This window comes from Bombus fervidus, chromosome 1 (genome assembly GCF_041682495.2).
Source record: "Bombus fervidus isolate BK054 chromosome 1, iyBomFerv1, whole genome shotgun sequence".
NCBI classification, from domain to species: Eukaryota; Metazoa; Arthropoda; class Insecta; order Hymenoptera; family Apidae; genus Bombus; species Bombus fervidus.
Window position 1 is genome coordinate 26,332,302 of NC_091517.1, and position 18,806 is coordinate 26,351,107.

Below are 18,806 nucleotides of genomic sequence, written 5' to 3' on the forward strand. Positions count from 1 at the left end.
GCGTTACTTTTGAATTGTTTTTCTACAAAAAGATTCTTCTAACCATTTCACGTAACGCATTAGCTTTTTAGCAACTTTGTAAGAACGGTCTTTCCGCGATTAATCAAAAAGTAATTTTTTCAGCCACTTACTACAGGGATTACGTGATAAAACTTCCAACTTTGAAGGCGAATATCTCCAATTCGGTAAGACCAGGCTCTTTAAAAATTGAATCATGTATATATATATATATATATATGTATATATGATTTTTTATATATAATGTACTAAATATACGCTACAAATACCTTAAGCAAGAGATAACACGGATGTTCGCCCCGTGTTAACAATTCCGAGAAGTGGTGGGGATACCACAGCATTACTGTAGATAATTGTAAATTATACAAAAGTTGGTACCCTATTTTAGTTCCTTCATCTTTGTAATACTGATTCACGATTCGTGTTACGTTAGCGTGTTTTCAAATTTCATGCGTGCGAAACACACACGCCATTAAATTCGAAATGCAAACGTTAACTCTTCCATTTGAATAAAAATAATTCTAAAAACTATTTCATTAAAAATATTTTAATGATACTTTAAGTGGACATCTCGATATATATATGTATGTATTAGAACTCGAACGTTACAAGAGCATAGATTTAGAATAAACACATAATACGCTAATAGATAAAGAACAATATGATTCAGAAACACGCTGGGAAAACCGACTTGATTTCCATAATCGACTTCCGCAACGAGTCACTGCAGAAAAAATTCGCGTTCTTACAGGGTACGTATTATACTTCGTAGAATCGATCAATCGGATTAGTTATTATCCGAATTTATCCATCGCTGGAAACTTAAGAATTTGTCCAAGATTTTAAAAGATCTGATCTCAAATACTTGACCTTGAATTACACCGAGCGATTTAAACTCAATAGAAACGATCGCGGATATGTTATACGAAAGAAGGATGCGTGATTTCGATACTTTAGTTTTGACGCAAATTTTGTCAAACAGTAAATTAAATAACAAAAGTTATTTTTTAACCACCCGATCGATCGGTTGTCGATGGATCGCCAAATGCAAAAACACGCCAAAATACCTAAAGATATTTTCCCCGTAAAGAATACTCTCGGTATCTTCGTTGTAATATCCAAATTGATCGACTAGGTCTGCCGGTGGCGCGCGACGAAGAACATGGCGTCGATCCGCTCGAATCACAGATCCGCACTCCACGATGCATTCTGAGTCTGAGCGTAGTCGCGACCCAGCCGCGGGTTATATAGTCTAGCGAGCTTCGATCACACTTGTTGAGGGGAAGCCCTCGTACGCCGCACCACCGACTCCTCCTCCTCCTCCTCCTCCTTCTCCTCCTCCTCATATAATATTCTCTCTCTCTCTCTCTCTCTCTCTCCCTCTTTCTTATTCCCTACTCGCACCATCTCATCCTCGCTCCCTTGCCGCCTCCCCCCACCCCCGCCCTTCTGCGCGCACCTTCTTCCCACTTTCGGTTCATGATCTATCTCCCACCCCGAATTATACCTCTCTGCAAGTGACCCTGACCTTGCATCAACTTCCGTATTGTCCGTACGTTTGGATTTCCGGAACAGTCGTTCGATTATTGAAAAAATTCTGGGGTAAAGTATAGTATCCGAATTGGAAAATTTTTTGTTCGAACGTGTATTTTCGAACGTGTATATTTTAAGTCGTTAAAGCCGAAAACGATCATTTTCCACGGAACTGGACGATTTTGACAATTTTTCCGACAAAGGTCTTAACGCTCGTACCCGCTGAAATCCACGTAATGCCATGATCACACAGAGCGGTAAGCGGTAAGCGGTAAGCGGTAAGCGGTAAGCGGCAAAACACGTGACGGCACAGTCAATGCCAATTTTATCGCTTACCGTTCTCTTTATGATAACAGCGTGACCGGCCGCCTCGTGCCGCCTAGCGCGATCGGAAAATAAAAAGTAACCAAAACCTAAGCCGTTACTCACCATTCAAAACCATACAGAGTAAGCGATACGTACAGTAGGTTAAGAGTAAGAAAATTAAAAAGAGGCATCGTCAAAATCCACCAGCACATCGAATATCAACAGGTTGGCCGAAATTTTTTACGCCTCGTTTCCGCGAAGAACGACGCTTAATTTCGGCTTCAACGACCAAACTCAACTTTTAAGGATCTAAAAGGTGCTATTCTAGGCGAGTGTTTTACAGTCGGGATTCTACGGTAAGATCAAATTCGATCTATCTCGTTCTTGTCTGTTTCCTTTTCTCCGATTCGTCGATTACAAACGATTCGACAAGTCGTCGTTGCATAGTCGATGCACCGTGATTATCGTGATTTGCGATACATCGAGCATGGAGAAACGATCGATCGAAAGTTGCTAGAATAGTGGCTTGTAAAAAAAAAATTGTAAATTTTATAAATACATATATACACAAGAAAAAAGAAATAAGAAAGCTTTTTAGAAATAGAATAAATAAGCGAAAAGACTTGTAATTCCCATGGTAGGTATATTTTTTCCTCCTTATCTGCACCAATAAGTTCAATTAGCGGAAAAGGAAAAGGAAAGATAAGAAGTTTAATGAAATTTTGTTTCTTATAAAAGTTCCGCTATTCGCTGGAGAATTCGCCATGATTCTTTCGTTGGGAATCGCTGTGGTATAGATTATGCACGTTTTTCAGAGGGTTGTACCCTTGACGATAACTCGGACGACGAGTAAGTCGTCCTCTCGACTCTATATGCGTTTGCACTTTTTCGCAAGTTGAAAAAGGAGATTCGATGGGAGAAGCCAGACGCGTCTTTTCATTGTGCGGACCGTGTTCTGTACCACTACGACTTTCCCGGAAAGTGACAATTCGATCGAGCATTTCTAACAAAGGAACGAATGCTAAAATCGTTGATCGCGCGCCGTCCGTAGATTTAATCCGTTATAGAAAAATCATGATCTTTCTAACTCTTCGAAACGATCGATACGAAATGTAAAATAAGTATTATTCGTTTTCAAACGTAAAGTATACTTGAATAAGCTATAATGTTCGAATTTATAAATAGTTATTTCGAATTCGGTTCACGTAGAAAGTGACATAAATTATATATTAACGTACTAACGAGGAATTTCAAGTTCTAACAGAGAAACGAATTATAAAAAGTTGTACGCGCGGATCGGTAGTTGCATAGAAGGTAAAGAAAGAACGTGTATAGTGGTTATTTTGACGGATGGTATACGTTAAGATGCTAGCAGATGCAACGAGGAGGAAGAGAGGTGAAAAGCTTCGCCATGTTACGCCGCAGCGCTGCCACCGCACAAGTGCATACCTATGTACGACGTTTATGTGCATACGTACGACTACATATATATATATATATGTAATATCGAATCGGTTCTTAAGAAAACACAGATCAACGGTTTTTACTCTGGAGAAGCAATCATCCAGAAACTTACGCGAATGAAATAGCTTATTTTATAACTATGTAACGTACATTCTATTCGAGAAAATCTTATAGCGATGCATTATAAAGGGTCGCGGTATTTTGATCCGAAGCGGTATGTTTCTCTCGTAATTGTGTAAAGAAATATCCTTGGTTTATCTCGGTAGAGAATGCCGTCGCGAATACAAAAAGCGCATTACCGATAAATTATTTCGAACGAAAAAGTAGTTGGCAACGCTTTGACTTTAACTGCAAAAATTGTTACACGGAGGTGTTTCGAGTACAACGAAAAAGCGACGAAACAACGACGCGGACGTAAACAACCAGAAAAAATTCTATCTTTAACAGAACGCATGCTTCGACGTTGGAATATCGATTTGAAAAGTTATACAACAACGGCTACTACTTTTTCTTACAACTTTGAAAAAGATACGTACGTATTATTCTTAAATAAACCGATGGAATTATGGCCGCGGCGGAGAGTAGCAGAGACAAGGATAACGCGTTCGAAAAATCATTTCAATCGCTTCGTTACTCGTCGTAGCGCGAAGAGATCTCGTTACGTTAGACGAGTCAAAAACTGCTATGTGAATCAAACGGACGATCAATTCGCGGGTTATTTTCCAATGTTAAATAAAATATTCAAAAAGAAATGAATTCAAATTTACATCAACAAGAAGTTGTATGGAAACGAATTCTATTCTATCGTTTCCCATATGCATAATACAAAGAAAGCATATCGAGGCGAACATTCGGATGAATAAATGTTCTGAGAATTTGAGTGTGCGAAAAAAAAACGCGCGAGCCTGCGTATGTGTGATATCGATACATGGCGTAAACATAACGTGTATACATCGTTGACAAGTCCATATCGTCAATTTCGCTCGGTGAACCCAGTTCTAACAACAAGGCTCTCTCAGCAATTTATATATATATATATATATGTATAGATTTACTTAGTAAAGTTGTTTTCACTTTCTAAAAAATCTGAAAGAATTCTGAAAGAAAATCTGACACTGAATTCTGAATCGATTCGAGACTCAATGCAGGATCTCAAAGGCCTCGGTGTTCCTTCAAAAGGCCTTTCCACCGGAAACAGAAATCTATTTGACACGTTAAAGAAATTACGTCCGAATCGATTCGGTTTATCAAATCGTGTGCCAAACTTACACGTCGAAGATCAAAAGATGATAACGCTAATGAATTTTCTTGGACAAACAACGCGTGTCCGCCGACGATTGTCCGTCCGTGTAGTCTCGCTTTTTATCCATCAACTGTTTCTGAACTTGAATTTCGTTTCCCGCTGTCCGCGCATTTTCCACCAGAGATAGACGCTGATCGGTGTGCGACACGTGTCTAACGGACGATCGTCCGTCAGCGTGCACCTGGCTTTAGGCGAACAGTACCGTGTGTTTGTCAAAATGTAAGAAATGCCCGAACACGATTCATTCTCGTTTACCGTAAGATTCGTTAACCATAATGTTACGTGTACGTATCAATCCACGTGCATGAATGACAACACGCGCTCGTAAATTACTGTTTATAAACTTGACAAACTCCGTGCCGTACACGTTGTGTAACGTTGGGCGGTGACCTTTCGGTTTTGGGTCTTCTCCCGATGAGAAAGACGCGATTATCGGAAATCGAGGTTAGGCGAGGTTAATCGCGAAAAACGTATACAGTGAGCTTCCTGTGCTAAAAAATTGCCAATATGCTCGACTCTAACTATCGCAAGTGTAAAAGTATAACGAAATAATTCTATTCTAGATCGCATCAAGTTTCACGTTTTACATCTACGTACAATGTACATTTTTTTTTTTTTGTGAAATATACGTATGTATGTATATTTATATGCACCACGTAGTTTTGAAAATTGCGTTTATATCAAACGTGTGGCTGTACACGCCCAGTAAATTTAATTCAAATGATATATTTTGAGTATTAAACGAATATAATTATATGTAAATTATATTCGTTATATCGCATACATGGTTATAGTTGGTTAGTGTGTTCAAAAGAGATGAATATTACTCTATCGCGTTGTTGAACCGTACGTGAACCGCAATATCCAATAATATCTAATACATAATAATAGGTGGTAAAATCTTATAATATAATAAATAATGTAACCATTCGATATGTCATGTATAGTTAACTGTTTCTTTTTTTTTTTTTTTCTTTTTCTTTGAATAATATCATAGACAAAGATATAGCAAAAAGGTAGCACTTTTATGCAATTATTACCAAGGTTATTTACTTTGACTTCACGCGATAAAAGAGCTATAAATTTTGTCATTGTTATAATATAATGGGCCGATCAAGTTTCATTTTCGAAGCACGTGATCGACGAACGAGCGTACCCGTTTCGCCAAACAATCGTTTTCCCGCGTTTCCGCGACGCATTGCTCGATTATTAATCACGCGTGATGGATCGAACCTCGCGTATTTCTAGCATCAAAGCACCCCGAGTCAAAAATTCCAAACTTTTTTTTTTTTCTTAACGATAGAACTTGAAACAAGAGAAAAAAGGGGGAGAGCAAAAGTACGTATTAGGAGAAAACTGGAAGAAGAAATTTTGTCACAAATATATTTCAACGTTTTACGAATTTGAGTCGTATAACTAAAACAATGCATTTTTTATAAAGTAAGTTGTATTTATCAAATTTAGTATTTGGTTGAACTGATTCATCATTTTTACACATTACGGTTTGGCACATTACGAATTAATTTGCAAAAATGATTAATTTTTTAATAATTCTACCTCAAGGGGGTTGAATATATATCGTATATATGTACATACTTAGTAGACTGGTAGCGTTGGATTTGGGAAGCTTCCGTCGCAAAGAGCACGCGACCGCTCGAGGGATTCGCATACTCGAAATTCGAGCTGGGTAAACGAGCCAAAGCGATTTCGATGCGCAGAACCGAATCGAGTACCTGATCGGTAGGATGGATACCCTCTGCCATGTAACTTGGAATGAAAACACAAAATGTGACGGAACGAGCCGAACCGATCGTGCAACTGATTTGCGAATAAACGTTGCTCCACGTACGGTTATATATATTCGAACTAGATCGTATTAAACTGAGAAAAGCCAATTGTTTGACGACAAGGAAATTGGGTCGTTCGAAATGTATGAAACAGATCGTACCTCGTTCACCGCATAAATTTCATAAAAATTCGCATTATCTTAGAAAAGTTACACGTTTGCTAACGGTGAAGCAAGCTTATCCGAGATCTACTTCTTCACTTTTTAGTTAGTTACGAAGCTTTGTCACAATATTGTGATATAACGCAATAAGTTTTTATTAGAATACAATAGACAAAATGTTAGACCTAAACATTCGATAAACTTTATGTTCGAGTATCATTTTCTTATTGTGCTTGAAATAAAATAAAAGATAAACGATTGATACACCTCGTTCGATGTGCCTAAAGTGTAGACAAGTATCGTAATAGTATGAACACGGGTGATCCGTACCCTAAGTGTTAAATTATAAAATTATCCTTCTTTTTATTATATAAAATGATATAAGAATAACGAGAAGCAAAAGAATGTTCTCATTATGGTTTCTTATTTTTATTCAAAGCATCGTCCTATGAACCTTGGTATATTGCACGTATTTGCAATGATCATAATCTAAAAGGGAAACGATCGGGAAATATAAATTAGCGTGGGAAACAGTAATTCGAACGAAAGGAACACGAGTGTAAAAATGAGTGTAAAAATGAGTGTAAAAACGAGTGTCAAATGAGATCGTATACCGTGTATCCAGGTACGTGGTAAAACCCTATTCGCACGTTTTGCTAATAATACATAGAAACATAATATTTCCGACATTTTCGCTCATTGTGTTACGCGAGAATTACGTATGAAGTTATTGATATCAAATATTTTTGTACATGGGGCATGTTGGGAAAAGTACTTGAAAAACTGAAGAGAAAAATATATACATACATGTCACTATAGACTCACCTTAATCCATCCGCCATGGGCAGTAACGACAACGTACAACAAGTACAGATCTATATCTTTTCCATTGATTTTCGGATTTTTCTTGAACGGAGTCCTGAAACGTGTCAAATTTACGAAATGTGTAAAAGAACCAACGATATAATAAAAAAATGTGATATTTATAGAGTACAGAAGTAATGGCATAAATCACTGTACTGTGAATTTTATTTTTTGAATCATTCGCCCAAGTAAATGATAGATTACTTATTAATTTGTTATCTCCTTATTTGTTAAACGATAAAAACACTTGATTTTCTTCGGTATGCACATTTATTGCACATTTATGTATATATAATATAATATATGTATATATATACATACATACATTAGATTATATTTTTATATATCGACGTCGTAAATTAAAAAAAAATATATAAAATTAATAATTTATTAAAAATATAAATTAGGTGGAAACATGTCGATTTTTTCCATTGTATTCAACGAATAGAAAGATTCAGTGACAAACAGACGTATTCCGACTGAGGTTAAAACCGTTTAGTATGATCATCGAGAATGCTTTGTATCCGTTTCCTAAACTAATAAAACACGAACAATGACGTAATAAAGAACAGTGTTTACGCGTGAAATGATTCGCAGTTATTCGATTGTTCAAACACTTGTACATTCGTGTTAATATCATTAAAATCCAGTTATCGAATGAAGAAAAAAACCTTAGCGTTTACAAGAATCGCGATATCGAGCGACATAAATTCGAACGAAAGAAAGGAAAAAAATCAACAAGTTGATCATAATATTGTTCATTTCGATCGAACGTAACCTCAATCGCAATAAGATAGGCGACCGATAATTGCCGATAAAGAAAACATGGAACACACGTAAACAAATGGCTTGCACAAAGGCGAGTTTCTCTGGGAAACTTTAAACTAATCGTACATAACCTCAACTTTGTCTACATTCTGGATAGGCAATGTTAATCCGAATCACTTTCGAAACGTAGCGAGAACGTTACTAGAACGAGAATAAATGTTTCTAGCGATCGAATCGAGGAAGATACATAAATAATGATGATTAATAATAATAATAAAAAGAAAAGAAAAGAAAAGAAAAGAAAAGAAAAATAGAGGAAAAGGTTGAACGCAAACGGAGCGGAAAATAATGATCGATGTACGAGAGAGTAGCCAGACAGAGAGAATAAATAATGGAATGCAAGAATGAGAAGCATCGAAATCAGCTTACCCTCTAGTCTCATGGAAATGACGGAGGTCCTTAAGGAAGTTGTCCCTCTCCCTCTCGTAGGTGACGGGGTCCTTGTTGAGGATCTTGGCCATATTCGCGAGTGATAGAGTGCGTGGGCGTGCTAATCGGGGTGTGCTCTGGATTTACAGGGCACGTAAGGGCAGCAGGCAGAAAGAGAGGTGCACATGGGCGCTCATGAGAGCACATTTACGCCAGGTGTGTCCTGGTGCTATGAAAGAGATGGGTACGCGAGGACGAGGACGACCACGGGTCGACACGGGGTCGCGACCCGCTCCCGACATCGGGTCGTCTTGTCCTGGCCCAAAGTGTCGGCCGGTGGCCTCTCTCGCGCGCGCGAAACCAGCGAGACAGCAGCGGCTTTTCCCTGCCGCGTACACCGCCACCCCGGATCCCCGCGCACCAATATACACTAGCTACGTTGTCCCTCGCTGTGCACGCTCGACTCTCGGCCGCGTGGGGAAAAATCCGAATGTACACGTAGTTCCACACACAGTAGTCACTACCAATCAACCGAGCGAACCGTGTTACGGGCACGGGGCCGCAACGCGACTTTCCTCGCGGCCCGATCGATTCACCTGTCACTTGTCAACGATACCGTTCGGATACGTTGCGCCACGCACTCGTACCAACGATACTCTTCAACCGAGCGAACCACAGAATTCACCTGCGCGGTCCTACGCGAAGCGGCAGACCGACTCGAGACCGCGTTTCCCTACGAGCGAACGCTTGACGTGCGCCCGTATATCAAAATGGCGTCTCCTCCTGCCTGGCATCCATTGGCGAAGCCACAGCCAATTTCCCGTACGCTACGATAGCTACGGTCAGCGCCGACCCTACACACCGCGACACCGTTTCCGCTAACACACCTCGTACCGCACGCGGCACACCCTCGCACATTCTACGTCATTTTACGCGCGACACCGCGTTGCCCCGACCAAACCACACAGCCTAGCCCTCGCCGCTTTTTTACCCTCGCCGAACCGCACAAACAAAATCCCGGGTCGCGCAGTATTTTTACTTTCAAAATGGTGTGGACCCCCCTCAAGTCACTGGCGCACCGTTTGAATTGATGCGACGCTTCGCCGATAGAGGCGCGACCTACTCTAAGATATTATACCGACATCTGCCGGTTCCACCACGGTATTACCATCGGTTTCAAAGCAAATCACTGCGCATGCCCATTTACAAATGTTCTTTCTTTTTAATCCTAGTTTCTTCTTCTTCTTCTTCTTCTTCTTCGGTTAACTCTCATCTCCCTTGTATTTTTACGTTAAACGCTCGATACTAAACATTCGCTTATCGTCCGTACTTTCTCGAGGCAATTTGTAAATTTGCCCCGTTTCTAATATCACCTTCGTCCATATATTGTATGTATGTTTCAAGTCCGTTTCACAAAAACGTATCTGCTCTGAATTTCGCTGGTTTTCAGAGAAGTGGTTTGAAAGAATTACGATCGCAGAAGAATACCGACGAATTTTAATACCATTCACGATACTTACCACTGGAAACTCTATCACACCATTATAACCTTTTTACGAATTCTCATAAAGGCGAAGCCACCGTGACGTTTGACCAATAGCAACGCTAAAAAGTCTCCAGCAGTCGTGAAACTACTATATATTTTATTATATACATAAACAATTTGTACGCATTGTTTTTATACACTCCATACATTGGCGAATGTTTAAAACGAATGTGTAAACGTTTGCGTAAAATTAAAGATTTTATAAGAATAACGCTCGTTTCGATGAGAACGAACCGTAAATCAAACTTTTACCACACGCTTTACCTTATTTCGTTGCATTCTTTCAAACAGGTTATGAATCGACACCAAATTGTCACAACTGCGTGAATTATCGAATTTGATATATAACTATTATTTATCGTTTATCCTAATAAATAAATCCAGGATAGAATAGAAATTCATTTGGACATAGCAATTTGCACACATTTATGGTAACCTTGTTTGTTGTATATTACCGTTTTGTAGGTGTGAATGTGATAGACAGTGGAATTTAATTTCATCGTGTAAATTAATCTTTCATTGGGAATGACTTATAAACGTAAAAAATATCACAGGGGGGACACACATTTAAAGAAAGGTTGGCGAACTAAAAGAAGAACGAAAGATTTGGACGAGGTATAATTAATTTTAAAAAAATCTAACCTAACCTTTATGATATGCCACGTGAGTACATCTGTACGAACGGCAATTGTTACACGATATTCTTTATTTTAGATCGATGAAGATTTGAATGATAAAAATGTAGAGAAGCTATTAAATCAGAAAGTAGACTTGGATAAACCTGGAGCAGGTCAATACTACTGTATTCATTGCGCGTGAGTATATAACGTAACGCGATATATCATTTTATGTAATATAACCTTTCGATGCATGTACTCTGTTATTTTATAACCTTTGTGCGTATGTATTTATTTATTACATTCAAATAGTTATTTTGTATGTCTTTACTTTTGTATTACGAACGTTAAAACGTACTAAAGAATTCATTTTCATCTGTAGGAGATACTTTATAAATGATATCGCTTTGAACGATCATTTTACAACGAAAGTTCATAAACGAAGACTGAAAGCTCTTGAGCTGGAACCGTATTCCATCGAGGAATCGGAAAGGGCAGCTAGCAAAGGAAGTTATATCGTTCCACAAAAGAGAAAAATCGAGACGATAAGTCGTGACAGTTGCAAAATGGACGTCGAGTCGGACATTCCGCCAAAAACTAAAATAGCAAAAGTGGATGCATAGGAATTAACTTTTTTTATAAACGAAATTTGTTTTCGAGAAACTTATATAAGCGTATAAAGATCGTAAAAGTTATTGGAAAGTCGTAAAAGTTTATAAACGGTTACAATGGCGAATCATGTAGCACATTTCATCGAGAAATGTATGGTTCGTAAATGCGTAACGCACAATACTTTGAAATTTGTCGATGTGCTATGGATTTCTAAAAGACGATATACTTCTGCATTATTTATTACAAACATTAAGGGCAAAGAATATTATTCATTTTTACAGCCATATGTAGATTTTGATAAAAGATTAACAGATATGGAAAGGTTACAGCAAGATTTAGCAGCGCGAAAATTAAATTTGAACGCCAAGGAAGTGAAAAGTATGTGGGACTTTTACAATTCAGTGAATACGAATAAATCTAAATTAGAACAGAGAAGCCAAGAGATATCGAGGAAACTGGTTCCTTTGTTTGGAAAAGAAGAAAGTTTAACCGCGGAGGAACAAGCGGAATTTACAAAATTAAAATTGCAAATCTCGACAGTAAAGCATGACTTGAGAATGATTAAGGATGCTTTGGAGAATTTAAAGGAAAGTATTTTGCAAAAAATGTTTGAATTACCAAATGAATTAGATGGAAAGACACCGGTCCAGGGTCCTATCGTATTAAAACGCGTTAATTCTTTAAACGAACGTCCACACCCGGATAAGAAGAATCACATCGAAATTGGAAGACATCTTGGTCTGTTGGAGTATAGAAATCCAATGCAATACTATTTGTGCAACGACGCAGCTCTTTTCGAACTTGGTATATTAAGTTACGCTGGAAAAATACTTGGCGCGGATAATATGATCAGAGTAGCGGGCGCAGATTTTAGTCGTAGCTTGATAATAGACGGTTCTGGTTTAAATCACGAAGATCCTGCGGATGCTTTTATAATAGACAATTATAGCGAAGTAGACGAGGATTCGCCGAATCGTATGCACCTTGTCGGAGGTGCAAGTTTATTTTCATTTTTGGCAATGCACGCAAAGCAGTTGATAGATCCACGTCATTTTCCAATAGCATATTTTTCCACCGGGAGGCAATACACCCCTTTTCGAGCAGGTTCTACCCCAATCGGTTTGTTCACTGTTTGTCAAGCTTCAGCCGCGCTTGCATTTATATTGGTCAAGGATGGGAAAAGCAAAGAGTATCATACGCAATTCGAAAGATTGTTAAACACTGTATGCAAGTTGTACGATAACGTGTGCGATCATTATCAAATTGTGCTGAGGTCGTCTTCAGAATTGCGGCCTTGGGAATCGATGCGCGTATCTTTCGAACTCTGGTCTCCCTTCTCGAGACAATACATCGAAGTTGGTCATGTATCCCTGTACGGTGAATATTTTAGTAAAAGATTGCAGATTATGTATCGATCGGCGGACAGGGTGTCCTTCCCTTCCGTGATATCTGGCACCGTGTTGTCGGTACCACGGCTTCTAGGATGCTTATTGGAACAAAATCCAGATAAATTTGTTATTCCGCAGAAAATCTTAGAACACATGCCTGCAGATAATATTTGCCTCTAAATTTAGGAAACGTATTTCTAAATACTTGTAAGTGTCTTACACCATGATTTGTGCATACTTTTTGATGTTTGTCGTTTCTAGCATATTTTGTTTATATTTATAGTGTTATATTGTATCGTATATATTATATATATATATATATATATATTTCATTTTCCTTTTTGTCGAAATAAATATATTTGTGAATGTGAATAGATAAGAAATAAATTTTGATTTAATCAACACCTAAGAAAGTCGTGTAAATAACCGTATAGTTGTTTGCTTTATCTGGTTGTTTATTTTTACAGTTACGTATAAATGCTTGAAACATCATACATTTATACGTGTTGGAGGCAGCATTTAAAAGTCGAAATGCTTTTGTCTTTCGCCTGGAAAATTTTACACCAATCTGTATGTTGGGTCGCGTACACGTTATTTCCGTCGAAACCTCAAAAGATCAACGTATAACATGGTTTTAGAATTTGGCGAATTACCGGTACGAATAAGAAAAATTGTCTATTATACCTTGTGCGCAACGCATCAAAGATTTTGGGCAAAATCCATTTCTCATGGCTTACCGAATTTCTTGAAACGATCGATGCATGCTTTAGTGCCGATGGCGCCAGGTAACATAACGCATTCTTGAAATTGCGCATAAAAGAGTAATGAAATTTTCTTAACAATTTTATAATACGATTACGTATATTACTATTTTATCGTTAAGAAATGAAAAACTAATTAGCCCTTATTTTGTCGCAGCATTTCTATCGATGGTTGCGATCACTAAATGGGCTAACGAGGAATATAGAAGATCAAAAAGGAAGGATCGAAAATTATACGAAAGAGATACGTAAAACGATTAGAACGGATCAATAACAATCGTTGTACTCGTTGCCCGATCTTGTTCATAATAATAATAATAATAATACCGTTGTTCTGTCGTTTTATCGTAATTTTATACCAAGTATTTTGTTTTACTCGCACAAAGAATAATACGAATAATATGGTTAAACAAACGTAATGGTAGAGCAATTACATAGTAGAGATTACAAGTGAAACAAAGGACATTAAAATAGATATCGTTAGTAATCCAATGCACAAATCAGAGCTACGCCTCTCTTGATCCAATGAGCTTGCGGTTTTTGACTAGGAATTTCCATCGGCAATACAAAATTTGTCGAATGACCGGTAGTGCTCAATGTTCCTGCTCGATTGATAGTTTTGTACACGGGACAAACGTAGATTCCTTCGGGTTGCTTGTGATCTACTTCTGGCAAAAGTAGAATCGGAAGCATGTCTGCGAAAAGATATTCGTGAAATCACTTAGAAAGCGAGTTGTTATTATTACAAAAAGAGAGAGAGAGAGAGAGGGGGGGGGAGCAAGAGAGGTTATAGCATATAATTTAGTAAAAAATTGATGTAGATGATAAAATTCAACTGTAATTATCGATAACAGTTGTAAAATAGTAAATGGTAAATAGGTATATTTGTAATAGCACAACAGATAGAATATGTATACCGAAAGCATATTGAAAAAATCGATCGAATACGCGGAAGCTATCGAAAAGAATATAAACGTTTGTAATGTTTCTTCGAGTATCGTTATATTTACTAGTATATAGTTCCTTAGGTAAAGATTCGTTTAAATAGTTTCCATCCCATCGACATCCTTCGAGAAACAGGCCATAAATAACACAACCATTTGGCGGTCTGTGCTCTGGTATCGATTTTAATACCTACAACGTTAAAAGTAATTCGACGTTTATCCATTTTGACGAATCTTTCTTTATGCAGTATAGTATATCGTAGTTTGCGTAAAATTGGCGATGTAACAAGAACAACATCGTACGAAATTCATCGTTCGATGGATTCGCTACCTGGAAACTGAAATCAATCGCGTCGATGGATACGACGTATTTGCGTGCGAAATTTTGCAAAGTGCCTGTTAAAAATGCTTGCGGAAAGTAGAAACCGGAAATCCAAAAGGCCGCTGGTATCCCTCTGTTTTCCCAAGATCTTAAAAATTGGATTCGTTCTTTCAAATCCAGGAACCAAGCACCTGCGTTTCCGTCGAACTCGATTATTTAATGAAAAATTGGAAGGTCTGTTCGGACGAGAAATCGAACGGTCAAATTTAGACAAGCGACAGTGAAAGCGTTACCGAGAGGTTTCAACGAAGGATAACCCTTATCTTGCCAAACTTGTGGAATTCTGTTAGTGTACAGGCTGTTGGACACAATTTCCAAGTGTTCAGACATGACGACCAATCCTTTTAAAGCTTTCAACAGATCCACCAGCGTTGTTTTTACCACATCCAGTAAACCGTTATAGCGTATAGCTTCTTGAAGCAGTACGGTGTTAAAGGACTCTTCGTATAATACCGGATACCTGAGATATATTTCTGTTATTTGTTTATTCGTTTCGCGTAAATAAACGAAAGACGAGTAGCGAGGCGAAGCATCGCGTCGCACGCGTACGTTCGAAATTCGGGCGGCATAGAAAATGGGACGTAAGAAAGAAAGAAAGAAAGAAAGAAAGAAAGAAAGAAAGAAAATAAAAGGACGAAGAAGACGACGCAAACAGCGATCAGCCGTAGCGCGGTCGTTTGCCGTATAGACGGAGAAGCAGAGACGCTCTATGCACGTAAAAGTGTAATATTTCGATGAAATACTTTTGCTGCATAACGGCCAAGTCGAAGGTTCGCGGTATCGTCGACAGCATATCTTGGGCTAATCGATTGGTCACCTCTTCGACGCTCGCAGCCGCGGCTCCGACTTGTCGTGGCTGAAGCGCGAGTAACGTGTTCAGACAGGCGTACGTTTCCGCTTGCGCGAAGCTAATATCCGCGTTTCGATGCATTCCGAACATCGATGGGTCGTCGTTGAGGGGGAAGGTTTTTACGTACTCGATATAATCGTGGAACGTGGCCGTGTCCGGTAGCTGGAACGCGTGAAAGGCTATCGATATCGGATTTTTTAGTTTCGTCGCGTCGTAAAATTACGCCGTCACAACGATACACACTTGAACGTAATGCCCTTCCTCGTCGAATTGGTACGACGACGATAGAATCTCTTGTCTGTAAAAATCTCGCAGGATGGTTAGCACGCATCGACGATCCCAGTCGTCCGTTATTCGGCCGCCATAATTGATGTGTCCAGCTGTGTATATCAGCACCTGTTCGAACGACGCGAAGCGATGAGAAATCAAGCCGTGCAACCATGCATATTAACGTAATTAAGCTTTTACCTTAAACGGAACGGTATCGTATTCCAAGAGAAACATGTGCAACTGCGATATGCAGATCCTTAGATCACCGTCGGTGAACTCGTACGGTATGTTGAATCCTAAGGAACCGAACTTTCTTCGTTCCAGTAGTACCGAGTGAAACAGACACAAGGAAAATACCAACCATTTGAAGTGGCGAACTTTCGCATGGGCAGAGTCGATAAACGTTTGCATCTCTGTCACTTGCGTCAAGTACACGCGAAACATGTTTGCCTGAAAGCGAAAAACCCTTTTTTTTTTTTTCTTTTTCTCTGTTCCGACGTCTCAAGAACATTTTCCACGAGTTTAGCAGTTTTTGAAAATAACAAACGAATTTTAAGTAGATCAAAGAAGATATTCATCGAAGAGAACAAGAAAAAAGTAGAAATACCACGATTTTGTTTACCTTTATTCCACGGGGTGGTTCGATCGTCATTTTGCTGCTGTTCTGAAGAATGCTAACGGGAAAGTCTGGCGAAGGTGCGGAGGTTAGCCATAAGCGAAAATCACGATGGTTTTTCGCCCGTGATAGACGCTCGACCAACGAGTCTAACTCCGGCATCCAACTCGGGGCTAAATGACAATTCTGCAAAAACGTATCCTCTCGATCTTTCGAACGTTTCTTTCATCGCGTCGTTAATTATCTAATCCGTGCGCGTGAAAAAGACTTCTACGCAGAGCATCGGCTAAACCGCCAAGGGTTTCGATGCGTTCCAACCGTCTGCAACAGCGAAGAGAAGAAGAAGAAGCGACTACCGCGGAGATTTCGTCTCTTTCTCCCGTTACGCGTAATTCTCCTCTTCTCTGTCGCGATCGAGCGAAAATTATCTTTCGTTTACCGTCTATCCGACTAATTCTCGATGATAAATTTCTGGGAAAAATTAAGATTACGGCTATTCAACGAATATCCCGAGCACCTACCGAAGCACCGAAAAATATCTCCACGATATTTTCGTTTCGTTACGTTGATCGAAACGCGTCTCTTCGCGTCTTTATCTCGTTCTCGAGCAACGATAGATTCGCTTCCTCCTCCTCTTTTTCACCTATGTATAAGTATATCCCGAAGATAAACAGGCTATCGTCCATCCCCCTTTTCTCTACCCCTGTCTGTTATCGTTCTCCAAGGGTGTCGTCCTGTTTCTTTAAACACCGATATATCCGTTCGATCGACGATCGCGATATTTCTCGGTCCAACTTTCCCAAACTTTAAAATTTCGACTTTCACCGTGATCCAACACTTTATCACGATTCAATTTAACAAACGCTCGATCTTAGTCTCTCTCCGCCCAATATTTATCTCGTATTACGCGTTTCTGACATACGCGATTCCATTATTTCGAACATTTGTTTCATCGATTTACCTAACACGATACACGCAGATAAACATTATTAAACGAACGTAAATTACGATAATACGAGCAATTTAATCGCTACACCTGCTTCGAATTTATCATTATATCGCTTCAACCGGAACAACGTATTTCCTATCTACGTTATACGCGAATTACAGGATATATAGAATTTTCGATTTTAGAAAACGAACGCGATACAGCGTATTTTCGGACGAAAACTCGTACTTTCTTGAAACCTACGCGTTAGAACAATTCGTTCGCCTGATCTTACTCGTAGAACGAGCTATAAATTTACAGATTAATAGGCGAACTTTCGTTCGCGCGAACGATCTTTCTTTCTGGGGAAAAAAAAAAAAAAAAAAAACAGAAAAAAAAGATAAAGGAAAAAAAAGAGTCATACCTGAAAGAAGCACCAGTAACCTTGCTCCGCCGATAACTTTAACATAGCTTCGGCTCTGGGACCTTGTCCCTGTCCAAGCGAGATAGCGTGCAATTTTGTGCTCATCTTTAACTTGTCTGCGAATTTGTACAGTTCGGCGGCGGGATCCGTGCCGGTGGACAAAACGAAGACAATGGGCGTAGTTGGCGAAGATTCGTGGTAAATGGCAGACAGTTCGGTAGTTTGAGGCTCGACAAATTCTTGGCCTAAATATTTGGCCAAGTACAGTTGCATCGCGTTGGTCACCTTGTCGGGTCGAAGACACTTGAGCAGCAACATCTTCTGAAAGTCGTCCAGCTTGGATTCCCATGGTTCTGGATACGCGGCCCTACACGGGAAACCGATTAAAGCGATACTTGGAAATTCGCGGTTCAGCAAATTCGCGTTCTCTAAAATGTACACGTATATTTTCATATACGTGATATTCGTGGGTGTCGAGCGAAGATTAATCGTCGTTCGTTTCGGTCGTTCGTCATCGTCGGTCAGATGGATTTCCTTCCTTCTTCCTTTTCCCCTGCATTTGCTTTTCTCTCGTAACTCACGTCAGTCGCTTACCACCATAATCCTACGTCTCCTCCGTTTCAAATTATCTTCGATTCAGCGATAACAACTTTTTCCATTTTCATACGATCAACAAGTAAGATATTATTCGAAACTGTCAAACGTTTATCCTATCAATTTTCTTTTAGAATGGCTATTAATCGATAGGATTGAAAACAATAGCGATAGGATCAAGAAAATTCTCCGATGTTTCCTTTCGGATCGTAAACCGAAATACGGTTAGACTCGTCACGAA

At 39.1% G+C, this 18,806-nt stretch overlaps 4 protein-coding genes across 9 annotated transcripts in view; 2 read left to right on the forward strand and 2 right to left on the reverse strand.

Moving 5' to 3' along the window:
• Nucleotides 1-9,828, reverse strand: part of Bap170 (Brahma associated protein 170kD) — a 56,677-nt gene extending 46,849 nt beyond the window's left edge. For all 6 annotated transcript variants that reach the window (XR_011800868.1, XM_072011721.1, XM_072011730.1 and 3 more), the window contains exons 1-2: nucleotides 8,634-9,828; nucleotides 7,398-7,491 (exon numbers count right to left, since the gene is read on the reverse strand). Coding sequence is in view for 5 of the 6 variants with exons in the window: in XM_072011721.1 (XP_071867822.1) it covers nucleotides 7,398-7,491; nucleotides 8,634-8,725 (186 nt within the window). In the remaining variant the exon portion in view is untranslated. The remainder of the gene's footprint in view (nucleotides 1-7,397; nucleotides 7,492-8,633) is intronic.
• A 720-nt stretch (nucleotides 9,829-10,548) lies between these two features.
• On the forward strand, nucleotides 10,549-11,419 carry LOC139991732 (zinc finger protein 593 homolog). Its single transcript, XM_072012052.1, has 3 exons — nucleotides 10,549-10,794; nucleotides 10,894-10,994; nucleotides 11,179-11,419. Exons 1-3 carry the CDS (start codon nucleotides 10,705-10,707, stop codon nucleotides 11,417-11,419), a joined length of 432 nt encoding a protein of 143 aa, XP_071868153.1. The 5' UTR covers nucleotides 10,549-10,704.
• Nucleotides 11,420-11,524: 105 nt separating this feature from the next.
• Nucleotides 11,525-12,998, forward strand: LOC139991652 (serine--tRNA synthetase-like protein Slimp). Its single transcript, XM_072011906.1, has one exon. It carries the CDS (start codon nucleotides 11,525-11,527, stop codon nucleotides 12,974-12,976), a length of 1,452 nt encoding a protein of 483 aa, XP_071868007.1. The 3' UTR covers nucleotides 12,977-12,998.
• A 142-nt stretch (nucleotides 12,999-13,140) lies between these two features.
• LOC139986447 (dynein axonemal heavy chain 1) overlaps nucleotides 13,141-18,806 on the reverse strand; it is a 54,033-nt gene continuing 48,367 nt past the window's right edge. The window contains exons 50-58 of the mRNA XM_072001795.1: nucleotides 17,972-18,338; nucleotides 16,626-16,805; nucleotides 16,202-16,453; nucleotides 15,977-16,129; nucleotides 15,627-15,895; nucleotides 15,117-15,343; nucleotides 14,833-15,014; nucleotides 14,568-14,691; nucleotides 13,141-14,252 (exon numbers count right to left, since the gene is read on the reverse strand). Coding sequence (XP_071857896.1) covers nucleotides 14,038-14,252; nucleotides 14,568-14,691; nucleotides 14,833-15,014; nucleotides 15,117-15,343; nucleotides 15,627-15,895; nucleotides 15,977-16,129; nucleotides 16,202-16,453; nucleotides 16,626-16,805; nucleotides 17,972-18,338 — 1,969 coding nt within the window. The 3' untranslated portion in view covers nucleotides 13,141-14,037. The remainder of the gene's footprint in view (nucleotides 14,253-14,567; nucleotides 14,692-14,832; nucleotides 15,015-15,116; nucleotides 15,344-15,626; nucleotides 15,896-15,976; nucleotides 16,130-16,201; nucleotides 16,454-16,625; nucleotides 16,806-17,971; nucleotides 18,339-18,806) is intronic.